Source organism: Corvus cornix, chromosome 15 (genome assembly GCF_000738735.6).
Source record: "Corvus cornix cornix isolate S_Up_H32 chromosome 15, ASM73873v5, whole genome shotgun sequence".
Taxonomy (NCBI): domain Eukaryota; kingdom Metazoa; phylum Chordata; class Aves; order Passeriformes; family Corvidae; genus Corvus; species Corvus cornix.
In genome coordinates this window covers 867,402-884,689 of record NC_046345.1, presented here as the reverse complement: position 1 = coordinate 884,689, position 17,288 = coordinate 867,402, and the positions used below count along the sequence as shown (strand labels likewise).

At 43.6% G+C, this 17,288-nt stretch overlaps 1 protein-coding gene across 1 annotated transcript in view; it reads right to left on the bottom strand.

Moving 5' to 3' along the window:
• The window catches only part of TMEM132D (transmembrane protein 132D), a 207,712-nt gene that overhangs the window by 147,128 nt on the left and 43,296 nt on the right, over positions 1-17,288 (bottom strand). Inside the window, exon 2 of the mRNA XM_010398418.3 lies at positions 9,170-10,058. Coding sequence (XP_010396720.2) covers positions 9,170-10,058 — 889 coding nt within the window. The remainder of the gene's footprint in view (positions 1-9,169; positions 10,059-17,288) is intronic.

Genomic DNA, 17,288 nt, shown 5'->3' with positions numbered 1-17,288 from the left:
AGCTCCCAGTCACTGCAGAGGTGTTGGGTCCTAGAGCTTGGTTTCTTTACCACGTTTCAGTGAAGACTGAACATCTGTATGGTCACAAACAAGCTGCTTTTTGAGAGCTTTTTGTAGGCTTTGAAAATTAATCAAAACCACCAGAACTCGCACTGGATCCAGTGCTACAGCCCAGCCCCTTCAGGCAGCCCTTGTCTGCGTGGAGGGGGAGATCCCAGCTTTGCCCCTTCTCTCTGTGCCTCCCCTGGCCCAAGAGCATCACCCTGCAGTGCTGAGTCTGGCTCCCAAAGGAGCTGTTTCTGCTTCTCCAGCCCCCGTGCCAGAGCTGGGAATGGGCCTGGAGGAGAGGCTGCATTACCACAAGGAGGTGTTTCAGCCCAAGAGAGCCAGGACAAATGAAAGAGACCCATACAACAGCTGCTCTTGCTGAAACTCTGTCACAAGTTTATGTTGTTCCTTGCAGCAGCTTTGGTGTTTATTCTCTTGGCTGCAGCTCCTTTCTCTCTCAGCAACGCACACACCCACAGCTCCCCTCCTTCCCCCTCCCACTGAAGGGCTGATGGTTATTTAAACACCTCTCTGAACTACGGTGGGAGCATTCAAAATTGGCTTTCTCCTTCTGGGTTCAAATTTCTCCACAAACAATGGCTTCAGCTGCTGATGACTGACATTTTTCTTTCAGGGTTTACAGACTGCTCCAAACTACAGACTGGCAAAGCAATTACTGTCTCAGCTAAATCTAGAATGCAGACATGGTTTAGAAAGGGTCTCCCAACATAGCATTAATTTATTTTTATTTGATAAATCAAAGTCAGTTAGCGCTTCTAGCTGCAGAGGGAAAAAAAGCCCTCATAGATGAGCTCTAAAAGTTCAGAATCCTATCCCTGAAATAAAATAATAAATAAAGCAAACAAGCAAGGAAAAACCCAGCAGGTGATTTAAAGCCATTTTCAGTATCTGTTAGCCTGAGTAATGAATACCTACAATAGACAATTCCTCAAAAGGATGACAATCCTCAAACCCAAACCCTTCAGAGCTTTCAGGCATTAGATCTAAAGGTTTATGAAGAGGTATCTCTTTGTTGATAAGCCTTTACACAGCACAATGCACCAGAGTTCACCAGGCACAGCTGAGGAAGGAACAGGTAGACCACAATTAAAAATAAGTAGGGAAATAAAGTGTCCCTCCATTACTTCAGAGCAGATGTCTGTCCTGCTTACATCAGCCAAGTGCACAACCACAGGGACAGGTCAGAGAGCCACTCAAGTGGCTACAGCAGATTTTGTGAGCTCAATTCTCTGACTTCAGTGCAGCCAAGCACGGCCACTCACACAGGCTGAGATTTGTGCCCAGCACTGCTCACATGGCACCAAACCCAGCACGCTGTCATCGTTGGAACACGGCAGAATTGCCCTCTTGTTCCTGGAGAACAGGAGAATGTAACAGCCTTTACTCTAAGAGCACTCAACAAACAACTGATGCAAACAAAACAGCGCTCGGGTTTGGACGCAGGCTCTAGATGTGTCACCTTCCAACGCTGAACACAAACTCTACCCTGTACTATTGCCACTAAATATGTACATAAGGGGATCACTGATCCTGGGTTTCAGAAATGAAGCTCCTAAGGACACCCACCGTGGATTATACGCTGCACTAAGCGCTCAAGGGCCACATCAGTTTGGCCAATGATGTCCAACATGGGCAGTTCTGGTATCCTGAAAGCAAAACTTCTGCATTGGCAGCCAGGGTTCAGTTTCACCATTTTGTGATAGATTTAGATCAGATTCTATCTACTATAATACAGATCAATGACTCTGTGCAATGAACTATCTACCCTAGGTTATTTATTGTTGGTATTCTCTGTGATGGGGGTGAAGAGATCAACCAGCACCAACACTGATTCTGTAGCAGCAGCTCCCCTTCCCTCCACTCCCATAGGAATTCCAAGCCATGGGAAGGGGGTGTGGATGTAGCAGCCTGGAAAAAGAGAGGTGACAAACACTACAGAGCAGTAAGCTGGGAAATAGAACCAGCACTGAGGGGTGCAAAGGCAGGAGACAGAGGTGCAGCTAATCAGGGAGTCAGGGCTCACTGCAGGACACGGTGCTGTGGTGTGAGACACTGCTCAGGGCTGTGAACACCGGGCAGGACGGGCTCCAGGAGGGACCAGCAGAGAGAAAACTGTTCTGAAAAGTGACTGATGCTGTGCAAACTGGCATCTGATAAAGTGACAAGATAATTTATTACCACGGCTTTACACACAGATGTTACAAGGATCTGTCAGATCTGTTTAAATAAAAACCTTAAAAATCTAAAAGAATTCAGATTTGCCATTAGAAGTGGGAAACTAACGTTCCTATTTTTTTGTGATCAAAAATACACTTTGAGATTGCCTGATGCATTTCATATGAGTGTGTTCATCCTGGATAAATGTTACCCTTAAAAAATGTGAAAGCAGCACTGAAAAGTCAAATTATTTCAATAATTTCAAATCAAACATTACTTTCCCTCCCATTAAATGTCTTATTCCTCAGTGTACTTAGCCTTTATTTTTAAAAGTACTTTGGAAACAGGAAAAATCCTTACCTGGATGAGATTTCATGTTTTACTAGAATATCAGAGGAAGAGAAAGGAAGTTCTTTGACCCAAAGTTTTACAAGAATGTTCTACATGCTCAGGCACCAAAATATAGATAAAAAGAGAGCTCCTGAACTTGTCAGCAGTAACTAGGAAAGTGCAAGGAACTGGAATGGACATGTTCATCATGTGCTGGATGTGTAATCCCCCGGTGCTGATACAACAATGAGAAATCCTCGCGCAGATCAAACAGCTCTGGGGCAGTGTGTGCACAGCAGAGCCCTGTGTGTTATCTCAAGCCCCAGTGTTTGACGCCTCGTTATCTGTGCTCGCACACCTCCAGCCACTGCCCTTGGCCAGCCCCTCCCTCCTGCCCGCTCCCCTCCATCAGCCAGCCGGGATTGGAGCGCATCCCGCTGACATCTCCACAATCAGGGCCAAGTGTGATGGATGGCAGGAGCAGCACCTGCAAACACGGCAGCTCACACCCTGTCAGTGCCAATCACCCTTACCATCCGTCTTGCCTTTACCCAGCAGGCCCTGACAGCCCTCTTTCATATTGCTCCATTTCTTACTACAAAGGAGCTGCTAATGTGTTCTCCACTGAGAACTAAGCACTTCCGTGGGAAGAAAATAACACTCAGACACCGATTCCATAAACTGGGGGATTTTTAGTACCCCAAACCTCCCCATTTCTAAACAAAACACCAACAACAACAAATCAAACTTGATTATAGCTGGGAAATACAGGTTAAGTTGACTTCTGCTAATGTTCTTCAGCTCCCTAAATTAATGAGTTATATTGAAAAAATAGTTTTCCCTGGCTAAATCTTACAGTGTCTCCAGAATGCAGCAGAACAATAATTCTGAAGTGCTAGATCAGCAAGCCAGAAGTGCAATCCCAACCAGTGCAGCTTCAGTGTCAAAGGGCTCCCATTCCTGTAAGGTTTGTAGTTTCCAAGTGATCAGGAGCAGAACGGAGGCAAACGGAGCCCTTGCAGCAGGACAAGCAAAATAAACCTGTCCAGTCTCTGCCTGCAAGACTGGGACAGCGACCCTGCAGCGCAGGGACCCCGAGGGCAGGCAGTCACCCCAGTCACCCCAGTGCCTGCTAGCAGAGCACCCATGCACCGCTCACACTGCTTCAATCCATCGGTGGCCCAACCACGCCTTGCCCAGGCTGGATCAGGCTCTGCGATGGATTTGAGAGGAGGATAAGAGGCCTTGGAGTGCAACTGCAGCTCCTGGGTCCTGCTGCAAGGCAATAAACCAGAAATAACAGCCGGCTGCAAAGGCCACTCATGTGAGTAATGGTTTGCTGGATCTGTCTCTCGGTTTTCTGACACCGGCTCAGTCAACGTGAGTTGATTCTCAAGGCAGAGGATGTTAACTGGAATAATTTTAACAGAAGGAACTATTTTCTTCTTACTATAATCTGCAAGTGCAACAGGAGGTAATAGAGTGCCCTAGAAGTCAATAGTTCTTAAGCACTTGTCTCCACACTGCCACTGACAATTTTGGGCCATTAGCAAGTCACTTAAGAAAGCAGGAAAGCTATTTTGCCACCCATAAGATGGAGAAAATTATATTTGCTTGACTACCTCATAAACAGGCTATGAAAGTTAATTCCTGCTCATACAGTGTGCTGAACACAGCAGAAAACCCAGGAGTCTGCTGGAGAAGCCTTTCCCCTGGCAGCAGCAGAGGGGTGATTTCCCCTCAGCCCTGCTGCAGGAAGGCCAGCGCTGTGCCAGCTCACACTGGCAGAGAACATTTATTATGATGAAGCAATGAAGACACAGGACTTTCACCTTCTTAGGTTACAGTGCCTAACTCCTGCTTACCTCAACCTCATTTTTACATCAGGACTGAGCAGTGAAATCGCTGAAATGTAGAGGTTGTATTTCAGAAGAAACAGAGATATTTTAGTTTTCTCATAGGTTTTAAACTGTCCAAAGTAGGCCACGAGATCAGTTGGGGGGGGGAATCATTTATGAGAAGATTTTAGAAGCTGTTCAAACCAGGATGTGGAAGGAGCTGTTTAATCGACAGAACCACAGCTATAGAAGGAAGAGTAAAAGATGTACAATAGGGCTCTTCTCAGTCTGGCAGAGGAGCTACAAACTCAGGGTTGGGGTACCATGAAACAGCCACATCATCTACAGCCTAGGGAAAAGCCCATCTCATCACAGAGTTTATGTGGCTGGTAACCTTCCTGATCACCACTTACTCCCTGATTGTTTCTGCTACTTAAATATGATTTGGTTCAGCACTAAGAATAAGATTTGATTTAGCCCAGCACCAGAAGAACACGCAAACAATTTGATAAAATGCCAGTCTTGTTCAGATTTCCTTGCTGTATAAATTGAGTGCTAATGATCTCCACTCTGCTCCCCTCATGTACTTATGCAGCCCTTTTCATGTTTGCTGGATTATTATCGATTGATTGTTAGATAAAACAGCAAATAAGAGAAGTTCATGTACCATAAACTCTAGGGGCCTTTTGGGGAAAATTTTCCCAATTATCAATAAGCACTGCTTATTCACTACCACAATTTCACACCAGTCCCTGTATTCCCACACTTATCATCAGAAAGAAGATATTAAAAATACCAGAGGGAAATCACAAAGCCTCTCAATCGTTTATAAAACTGGTACCTACAGATGTCCAACCCCCAACTCAGGTTTACAAATGAAGAAATAGCAGAGAGTTTATAAAAAAAACCCCTTACTTTCCCCAACTATTTGAGGTTTACAAGCTTCTGTCACAACCTTCAGTCATTTCCTCACACAGGATTCACTAAATATAATTATAAATTGAATAACTGTAAAAAAAAAAAAAAAAAGCTGCTGCTTTTTTCACTCATGAATATTTCTAGGGCTGACACTCAGTAGCTTAAGGCAATTCTAGCTCTATAATTTCTTTGCTGATTCATCTCCAGAAATAGGAAAACAAATTTAAAAGGCTGCAAGCAGAAAGCATCAATCCTGTTGACTTTAAAACAAAATAGAAGGTTATGTTTATTAGGCCCAGCAAAGCCTAAAAAAAGCTAATAAAAACCAGAACTGTACCTACAGTGTGGATTCAGAAAACTCCTGTTCCTAACTTTGGGAAACACTGGCACCCCTGCACAAATTGACTGTAATGTCTGTAACAGCACAGAGTTAATAACCAGCAGGAACTGCTGCAAACAGAAACTGGAATTGTGTAACAGCAGAGCTCTGAGGCCTGAACTGCTGAAAGCATTTGGAAGGACTGAGATGAAATTATACTTCGTGTTTTCCTTTCTCAGCAAAACACTTCAAATAAAGTTCTCACTGTAGTTTCAGTTTCCAATATGTGTATCATGAAATTGGAGCAAAAAAAGCAAAACACAACAGACTGGGATATTTTCTATGAACTTCAGGAACTTTCAGCACCCATGATGGGAAGGAAGAGCCTTCAGCCTTCCCTGGCCAGCAGCACATGGGAAGGTGAGAAGATGATGAAAAAGGGGAAGCAAGTGCTGAATGAAGCTGAGAAATTACTCTGTTTCCAAAGGCCCAGTGCTCCAGTTGAAGCTTTCAACCTACAGCAATATTCCATATTTACCCACGATCTATATTTTATCTCCTTCCTTTCCTCTCTCTCACACCCATACAGAGTCAAGACAAATATTTTTAATTTCCCTAGCTCATTAAAAAACAAAACCTAGACCTTGGCTCTTATGGTCCAACTCTTTCACGAAATTAAAAGCAGTCCATCAGTTTCATGTTCACTCCTCTAAATCTTCCCTTGTGCAGAACAACAGCACAAGATAAAAACCAAAGGTACCTTTCCCAACATCTTTTAGTACTCAGCAGTTTTTAGAAGGCTCCCCTTGAAGACAATTTCCTGTTAGAAAGCGTTAGATAAGGTTTACTCTGAACATAATAGTTCTGAAACCAAAAATATTCAGTAGTGATGAGTAATTTTTTACTTTTGGCTGTTTTGCATGTCTGTTTCTTCTGTTCTGACCCGTATATCCTATATTTTCCATCTGTTCAAGCCGTAATTTCCAGTCCACTGGAGCAAAAGCAATGGTAAAAGCATTTTGCCAGCAGCCCCTGGCCTCACTTTATGAATGCAGTTCCAAATCTTGCTGCCACTCAAGGCAGAACTTCGAAATAAAAATTAATACAATTTTTCTCATAAAAGAGTTACGTTGGGGGAGGGGAGAAGGGACCTTTTCCTCTATCAGAGAGAAGATCAGAATGAGAAGAGACCAGATGGATGGAGAACACATCATGGAGGGATGAACACAGCACAGTTCTGACCAAAAAACCCAACAAAAAAGCCTTAGGGATGCTGTAACCAGATCAAAGAGAGGAATGGCTCCCTGGAAGCACAGTTAAACAATGTTATAACTACTCTGGACTGCAGCAGGTTAGAGCCTGACAGCCAGGTTCTCTCAGAAAAGCAGGTCAAGAGAAATCAAAACTCAAGAAAGCAACACGAGTAACAGCAAGAAGTTACAAAAGTTTGTTTTTAAAAGGTAACAGCAAAGTGCTGTTTTTAAGACAAGAGTGCCACACTTTCCATTTTGAGCTGATATTCGCTCCCTATTTTTAGCTTATTTTTTGTTTTATGATCCCTTAGATCTCAAAATAAAAAGCTACAATTCAAACACATCTTTTCCTTTTTGTTTCAGAAAATTCATTTTAGAAGCCTTCTTTAAAAGTTCAGGTGCTGAGTTTTCATCCTAATTTAAACAAAGCAAGGTTTTTGAAAATTTAATAAACCTACATGTAACATAATTAGCATGGTTGTAACTAGCTCTTCTTCTAATGGATTACAGCTCATGGAAATAGAGATGCTTTGAAGTGAGATTTCCAGGACTCTACATTTACAGAGTAAAAACAATAAACATTTTTACCTTAATTCTCTTTTAGATTAAAAAAAATGGTTTTAATATAAACATCATATTTTCAAATTCAAAAAACCACCTAGTTTCAAATGTAGTAGAAGTTCCTGTGTCTGCTGATGCGATCCCTTCTAAGTCATCAGTATAGACAATAAAGATATCCCAAGATATCCCGGAACACTTGCTATGAGGAACTTGGATTGTTGAAATCAGCACTCAGGAAACAATTTAAATCTTAGATTGACTCAGAAAATGAGAAACTGATGCGGTGAGGAGAGGTGTTTGTCCTCCACCAGATGAAAAAGAAATAATTGACCTTGAGTCAGCAGCTAAGTGCTGTGGTTACTCAGTTTATATTTATCACACACCTGCAAAGGAAAAATGTCCTGATTTTAGGGCAAACCATTTCCCCCAGAAATCCCCCGCAAACCTTCCTGGGGAAGGGGAGGGGAAAAAAAATTACTCTGTTAAGCTCTTACTACTTAGGTGAGCGGTGTCACCTCTGAGTTACTCCTTGCTCCAGGCCAAGGCAGACATCCAAGTTCAACAATGTTCCATTTATGGCCTTGCCCCATTTTAAGCCCTGAAATGTGAGATGTGTAACCACCAGAGAAAGGAGTTTCATCTCAAGTCACAGCAGGGTGTGATTTCTTAGGTGGCAGCTCCCAGCACCTCCAGTGCTCAGCACAGCTGTTTTATGAACACAGTTCCAGATGTGTGCTACTTGAAGAGGGGAGGTCACTGCTCCCTCCCACAATGCACATGCTCTTTGAGAGGAATGTTTGGGGGGCTTTGGCAACACCCACCATTTCTAGGACAAACACCTAAGACAAATCAGCTTATCCCCAGAAGCCAGAGTCTGACATTTACCTCCAGCTCAGGAAGAGGTGGCACAAGCCATTGCTAAGGGATAAAAGAACGGAACCATCTCTGCACACACGGATTTCCACACGTCAGCCACACAACCCTCGTCTGCAGTGCTGGAGCACGGGGCAAGCTTGGAAAGACGACAGCTGGACAGCCCCCCTTGCAGGCACCACACATCTGCTCTGTGTGCCCCAGCCCAGCCCTTGCTGGTCCTCCTTGTACTGCACTGGTGTAACACCTCAGTGCTTGGGCAGGATGAGGTGAATCCATGTGGCACTTGATGTTACGTTCACACACCAACCAACCCCTCCTCAGGGAGTTTCTCATTGTCAGCAATTGTTTTGGTCTATCAATAATTCTTAGGAACCTCAAACATCCCGTAATACAGAACCAGGCTCACAACAAGCTGGGGAGAGAAGCTGAAGCATGTGAATCCTACTTAGATAACCAGTTCTTGCTCATTTCCTATAAATAACTGCAGATTTAAGCTTCATTAATCTCAACATGAGTCCAGTGAGAGATTAGGAGAACTGGAAACTCCAGCTCCCAGGACTTCAGATGTTATCTCCTCTTAGTACATAGATATATCCCAGCTCTACCGTTTCAATTTTTGTAAGCATTCCTCGAAGGACAACTTCAAGAAAAGGCCTTTCTCACTCCAGGAGATCACATCTCAGACAATTCATACAATATCAGACTGAACAACATGAGAAATGCTGAGTCAACCAACCGCAATACAACGTCTGGAGAGCAGCAACGGATGTCAGGCAATTTATACAGAGCAAGTGACTTCCAAGAGCAGAGAAACTGTAAGGTACCAAGGAAACACAAAACAGCCTTACCTCAGTGTGAACTGATCTTCTGTCGAGTTCTTAGCAACAGACACAAGGAAAGTCAAAATGTCCCCTTGCTTGACAGTCTTTGGTGCATACTGGATGACAACGTTATTATCCAACCTCATTTCAGTTAAAGAAGGGGCAGCATGTGTCTGGTAAAGGAAAACACTTCCAATCCTCTGCAGGGGAGGTCCTGACTCATCGATGTCATTGCGCCCCGATCGGATCCCGTTACTTTTCCTCACATCCTCCTTGGCGCATTCCCCTCTCTCATCTCCTGCTTGGATGGAGTAGTACAGCTCCACGGGGCTCCCTTCAGACTTGTCCATCTGTTTCTTACGGCCAGCAACCACCGTGGGGGGGTTGAACCAGCTGGGCAGCAGCTCCAGCTGTGCCACGCAGAGCCCCAGGTCCCCCCCGAGGCGGCAGCTGCCCCGCACCTCGCGCGTCTCGCGGAAGGCGAACACGCGCAGGCAGGGCAGCCGCTCCGAGGGGCTGTACTCGTCCCAGTCCCTGCCCACGATGTAGAACAGCACCTGCACCCTGGGCTTGCTCAGGTAGATCTTGGTGCTCATGATGTAGGCCTGAAGCTTCCAGTTAAAGGAGAACTTGTTAGTAGATCCAAAGGGATTTGAAGACAACATTAAGTCCTGGGGCACTACTTGTTCAATGGAAAAAGGTCCATAGCTGGCGTTTAACACAGGCGGACTCTTGGATTTGTAGATCAGAAAGGATTCCACTCGGGACTGCAAGCTGGAGTTCCTCATAATATCCTGGTTGGCTTCCTTCAGAAAGAAGGAAACATCCGCGTTGTGGATACGATAGGTCACAGGCAAGTAAGTTGGCAGCAAGGAAAATCTCTGTATGCTCTCCAGGATCCCTCGGCTCTCAGTCACTGTTGAAAGGAAAGGAGAGTTTAAAGGATCAAATATTCAAGCCATGCTGTGCTATAACCTCACTGACTTTACTGAGGGCATCAACAGTGCTGCAGCTGGGATTAGTGGCAATAAACCTCATCAGTCCATGCAGAGGTGGCCTAGGTAGATGATGATTTATCTAATCAGCTTGGAAAACAATGGTTTATGACACATTCTGCATGACAGCCAGATTAAAAGAAGTAGCTTGTGTAGGTTTACACATGCCAAAGGTCACATCTTCACTTGCAAGAGATATTTATCATCAGAGAACAAAATTACCCAGTCAGCAGCAGCAACCCCAGATCACTGCACAGGCACATCTAAACCAATGTGATCATTACAGCAAGCTTCACCTGCACAGGAATCCAAGGCAATGACTTTACACCAAATGCTGCAAATGGACCACTCAGAGCTCACTTCAACCTTTTCAGCACTCTCAGGCAATACATGGACTCTAAAAGGCTTCCTGCACAAGGCTGAATTTCACTTTAAAAACAGTTAGTACAATAACACAATTTACACAACAGCTTCTTTACATCACTCTGGTGCTCGAGGACTTCAAAAGGAGCTGTGTTTGCACCCAATTTACAGTCCCTTCTATTTCACTTTATCCCCGAGTCGAGGGTTTTTTCTGTAAATCACCTTCAGGATTTGTGCTGCTGTCGTTGCCTAACCCTACACTGTCCCCTAATACAGCTGCATTATCTGGGGGCTCTACATCACTGCACACAAAGAACATCTCCAGTGACACTGAGCCTCTCCCACTGCAGGGCACCCATTGTAACTGTGCCATCCAGCAATCACCTGAGGCAGGCTATCGTGCTAAAGAATAAGCTCTGCATCCTTTCTAGGAACTGTCAGTCCCGAAGAACAAAGACAGACACACTGTTAAAAAATACAGATGCAAACACAGTATCACCTTTCCTGTTTGAACAGCTGACCTTCAGGCTCACATCTTCCACCCTAATTATGAAATAAATTGCCTTTTTTTTTCCCCCCACAGCAAATTCAAATCCTTACCCTTATTCAGAAAGGGGACAAAGGCTTACCACAGATGGCATTCAAAGACAACCCAGTTTCTCAAGCTCTAATTCACAAATGCTTTAGTAGTCTTTATTTTTTTGTTTGGCATCTGACCTAAATATTTATGCTCATGAGTACTGTGGTGGCCTAAACTGATGCCAGTTACTCCTAACCATGAATCTTCCATCTAGGTATCGCAATCCACTCTGACCAACATCAGACAAGTCATTTTTCCTGTACTGCTGTTCTATGCCCAAAAAATAAAGGGTATTACTGTTTCTTTCCCCTTCCCCTTTGTCTGTGCAGACTGCAAACATGACACTTATCTTACTATTTATGTAGGAGCAGCACCTAAAATCCAAAGGCTGAGATCATGGTTAGGGTCTCCAGGCCCTAACACAACGCAAAACAATAAACTGAAGTTTAGAAAAAGGAGCAAAAGACTTTCTAGATGTAAAGCAAAATCAGCTGACTTCTTAAAAAAAAATCCAGAAAAACACCTAAAAACCAGCAACAAACCAGAACAAAGTAACGCTGGATAAGAGTGGGCATCACTCAGAAGGAACCAATCCCACAATGAAAGAGGCCAGGAAGAGAGGATTGCAGAAGAGTTTCACAGCTTCACAAAATCCTTCTCCACATCTTTAAAAAGTGGAATTCCTCTTCCAATAAACAACTGCAATAAAACCTTACTTTAAAAAGTTTAATTAAGGTCTACTCAAACCCCAAAGAACTGGAAATAAAATCTATCTGAAGAATCAGGAAAATGGCCCCAGAACACATCAACATATGAGACAGTAAACTGCATGAGCACTAAAAGACTGAAATCCTGTGATTCCCCCAGAGGTGGCAAATTCATCTTAGATCTTACATAAAGATCTTTTTAAATAAAGAGTAAATTGCAGAGCTTTTTTACACACAAAAATACCCTTCATTTTATCCTTAGTCTTTAGAGCATTCAGCTCCCACTCTTCCTCTAGATACTCACTGAGAGCAAATGAAGTTTTTAGAGACCTTTTTCTGGATAATCCTCCAACAAAGATTTCCACCAGCCCCGATGGCTTTGCTGGCACTGAGCTGCAGGGCTGGAGCTCTCCTCTCCAGCCCCAAGGCAGGATCTGTTGTGGTGCTGTTGTACTCAGCTCACCCAGCATACTTCCTTCCCCACCTATTGCCCCATTTATAAATTCCACACTCATTTCATTCTCCTCCCAACATCTTGGCAAAGCACAGCAAGGCATCAAAGAACAGAGTATTCCATTCTTTTATTCCCCTTATTTTGCTTGCAGCTCCCTCCCTTGCATTCCACAGGGAGAAGTACATTATTTTTATATTAAAATTAACAGAGTGTTTCACCTCATAATTTTTTAATCATTTATTTTAGTGCTTAAATGTGAGGGATTAAAAACCTTCCCTCTGTATTCCCCATCTCCACAGGACAATGTTCCTCAGATTTTTTAAATCAATGACTCTGAAGAGTAGGAGAGCAACACAAATGGGGGAAAAAAAAAAAGAGAAGGTGAACTGCCTATGAAAATAGGAAACAGCCTCACCAGCTCGAGCAGGGTCCATTGGTTTTAAATTTCTGGGCAGTGGCAAACTGGTCCCTCACTGGTGTCCTTCCCCCCACCACCAGGCTGTGAACGTGCACTGAATATGAACTGGCTTGTGCTGGAAGCCAGCAGCAGCTTTCCAAACAGCCAAAGGCCAAAAATTCTAACAATTTTAAACTTTTATCTGGGGAGAGTTCTAATCAGCACAAACAGGAAAAAAAAAAAAAGGGCTCAAAAGCAACACTGAGCTCTACAGCACCATCTGGATTTTGACCATGAAAGTTTAAGGATTCTGAAGGATAGGAAATTAAAAACAAAAACAACTATCAGCATCTTTAATTACAACCACAACTATTTTTGTAAAAATTATGCATGTTTTTACAAAGGCAGAATTGCAGAAGATTACAATTTTGTGTGTTATAGACCCAGCATAGAAGTGGTGGTTTAAAGATTTAAATTATATAATCTGTCCTAAATATTACATTCCATCTACACCATCATAATCAAAATTCCACTGGAATAACCCACCTGAATAATTAAGACAAGAATGACACAGTGACTCTCACTTTAAGTATGTCAAACAAAAAGAAGGGGGAACTGGAGTGCTGTTAAGGAACCAGCAACAGAGACAAAAAAAATAAATAAATTCATTAACGGCAATTTACCTTTACTGTGCCACTGTGTCTGAAAACTTCTCTACATGGAGACCCTGGCAGCAGAATAACCAAGTGCAGCAGTGCAGGGCATGAACCAGCCCTGCCAATTCTGTGTGGATGTACAGCACAGAGTGGGACCAGACTAAAACTCTGAGGAGTTTAAGCCATAACCCAGAGACATGCACTCAGTTTAGAACTGATCAGTGGTGCAAGCTGCAAGAACAGTTCACCTTAAGCTGAATCACTGCAGAGGAAACTCAGATTCCTGTGGAGGAGCAGAGCCAGGGATGCCCCACAGCACCAGAATCCTGAGGGCTGACCCCCAATGCAGGAACTGCTCCACCAGGCTCTGGTGAAGCCACCCTACCTCAGCTGGGAGCTGCTCACAGCATTCTGGTTTCAGGAGATGATCCCCAGCAGTGTGAAGGAAACCAATAAAACCTGATTTTGATGCGTTGCTTATGCCAGGAGCATTATTCCTCAATCTCTTGCAACAAGGACTGTGTCTGACCCCTCATGCTGTGAGGGGTCTGTTGAGGATTTCAATCATGACCACCTGAGATGTTGTCATAGGATGGTTTTCTTTCCTCTCTCCTTAGTAAATCTTCCTCTGGCTGATACTGGTTAAAAAATACTTGCCATTGATGGAAGAAGCAAACAATTTGTAGGTCAGTGAATTTGAAAGCATCTGAGAAAAAGGCAACGTGTTCAGTTTGCTCCTGCACAGCCAAAGTTTGTGCATCAATCCCTCAACATGCCATTTGTACACTTGCTGCATTCCCCTTCCAGAGTCACACTGCTTTCCTCATTAAGCCATGAATTTGTACTGCAGCCTGGCCAAAAATCTTCAGTCTTTCTTTCTCGGTATCATGGAACAGCAGCTTTCAGCCAGTGACAGAAACACTCCTCATAGCTCAGTTTTACTGCAAAGTTATTGACCATGGCTCCAGAAAATGGAAGGAATCTGCCAGACCACTAACTTCACTCTGTACTGCCAGATCCTTGGGATTTCAGCCCTCAGTTACTTTATTTTTAAAACTGTTCAATCCACAATCATCCAGCATTCATGAGATAAAACTCTTCCAATCAATTATATAATGCTACTATTAAAAAAAAAAGCAAATTGTGTTTTTCTTGTAGATTGAAGGGAACAACTTCTTCAGAAAATTGCCTTCCCAGCTGCAGGCTCAGGCTGGTAATGCAATAGATGGAATTTGTTGTTGTATCTTGGGGATTGAGATAAGTGGCTCTTTTCAGTAAGGCCAAAAAATTTACCTTTTTAGTTCGTTTCAGCTGCTCTCCTTGAAACTTCTGAACACTTCTGCTCTTCTTGGTTTACTATGAATTGAAATAATTTTAGCCAAAATAGCAAGAAAAAAAAAATCTGCTAGTGTGATATATTTTCAGCTCTGGAATGTAATGTCACAGGAGATGTCTGTTCCAATAAAACTTCGTGCTCACTTTTGAAAAATTAAGGTATTTCCATTTTCACGTAGTTAAGTGGCTGAATCTGCTAATGCTCCAAAGGGAGGCATTGTAAAGCCAAGCTATAAACAGAGTGAATCCCTTCCCCAGGTGTAACTCAGCCAGTTCTTAACACAGGGATGATCTGCTCTGCCACTTGATGTCACTTCCAGCGGACAGAGAGGATTCAGACTGTGTTACACCATGATCTGAGCAGGATCATTCCCATCCTACAGGATTTGTAGGCTGTGTGTCAAGTTCCCTCCTTAGGTTCCAGCACCCTCCACAGCCCTTAAGCACAAATAAGGATGACTTCCTGTGCTCCTTCTCTGGCCAGCCTTGTGGCAGCTTCAGTTTCCTTAGAACCACTGGCACTGCACTTTGAAACTTTGGATTAAGGGCTTGCTCTGCTTTATTGCCAGCAGCTTTATGACAGTGGCAAACTGTAAGGGGAGGCTGAGGACTAAACCAGTCAGATTCTCCTGTAGACTTCCACTACCCTGCTATATGAAAAAAAACCCCAAACCCACAGGAAATAAACAAAAACCAACCCAACCCACGCCAAGCCACCACACCCTCTTGTGGAACACCTCTGTCACACACAGATGCCAGGAACCTGAGCCATCCCTTCTCTAGCACAGACACAGCGTGGTGGTGACCCCCTGCCTCCAATGCACAGGAACGGCCCAAAGGGTGTTTCTGCCCTGCAGATGAACTTGTTCTTCCAACTGAGCATTTCCTTATGAAGGCATTATTTATTTTAAAGTCTCCAGTGATCCCATTATTCCCTACACAGCTGTGCAACACAAGGCTGAAGCAGCAATTGATCACTATCAATTAACTGTCACTATTCACACTGGAGCACTGAGTTCCTGTTACTCCTCACCTACTTGCTTGGAAGAGGAAAATCAGCATACCAGTACAGGAATTAAAGAATTGAGCCCATCTGCAGCAAGAACCCAAATCTCTCCTCCCTGTGCTGTCACACCATCAAAGAACAGTTTCCAAAAAAACTCCTGCTTTTGGTAACCAACACCATTCTAAAGGGCAAGTACCCAGAGAGCAGAGATAAGGCCAAATCGATGTGTCACAAAGAGGAAAGCAAAAATAGAACCCTGCAACCCAAGAGTCATGCATTTATCTGTAACAAATTAACAAGAAAAATGGCTTCAAGGCCCAAAATCACCAATTTCTTTTTAAATCCTCTCCATATTAGCATTTCAGACTGCTCTGCCTTGCTTCACTTTAGAACATTCCCTGTGACCGCTTCATCCTTGGGAAATTATCATTCTCCTCCAAGAGCAATGCTGTTCCCAACCTGCCAACTTCCCCCCCTCCCCCCAGTTATTACAACTCTCATTCCAGCTCTGCATCTCTCTGCAGAGCTTGTTAGAAAGTCAGGGAAACATGATTTGGACATCAAGCTTGCAGACCACGCTGAAGAGCTTCTTGGTGAAAAGGTGACTCCTCATTTCTTGCAAGAGAATTTTAAACAAGTTGGAGTATTTTAAAGAGTGCAACATACACTTAACACCAGCAGATGCTGAATAAAGCAAATTAAACTTCACAAAGATGCAGACAAATCACCTGTACCATCATTGCTAAGGGGACTGCACATTTTCAAACCATTCTTTTTACAAAAACTATCAAGCATCACCACTGCAGTGAGAAAGAATTTGTAAGTGTTGAGTCAGGCAAAGAAGGAAGTACTCTGGGCCAAGATGCTTCAGCTTCATGAGGATCTGCCTGATCAATAAGACTGTTCAGTTATTAATGTGTTTAAACAGAAGCCTTTGCAAGGGGAAACATCACAGCCTGTCCAGAAAAGCACACCTGAACCACTGTTACAAACACTCAGAAAAAGGTTTTCTGCAAAGGGAGCTCTTGCTCCACCAGAGGAAGCAACCAGCACCACAGAAACAATCCTCAGTCTCAGCACAAGTCACTGCCTGATGCTTCAAAAGCAGGGCAATAAACCAAAATGAATTCATCATCTTCACAAGCCTGACCATCAGGAACTTCTTGTGGGCTGCCCTAAATGATAATTCTGGAACTTTAATCTCAACATCAAAGGATTTCCACGCCATCCTGTCTGGAGTGAGAGCAGGCAGCTGATGCTGACATGCACAGCATCCCAGGATCAGCAGAGGTCACACACTGCTCCTGCACCTCTCACTCCTTACTCTGGTACCTGACCCCGTGGCTTTGCAGGGGCTCACCCCGATGCTCTCCCAGACACAGACTGAGCTCCCAGCTCATGCAGCAATCCAGGAACTCCAGCTGCCTTAGTGGGCCTGATTAACAGGCACATAAAGCCTTTTTGACAACAGAGCTGAGCTCTGATGACACAATATTTTCTTTGAATATCCCATTTTACTAAAGTTTGAAGAAACTTTTGTAAATTAATCATTGATGTTAGAACAGATGACACCTCATCATTCATTAGGGGAGAGATGAACAATCCTGAAGATGTTTTATTATTCACACCGACAGACAGACAAAGAAATCATTT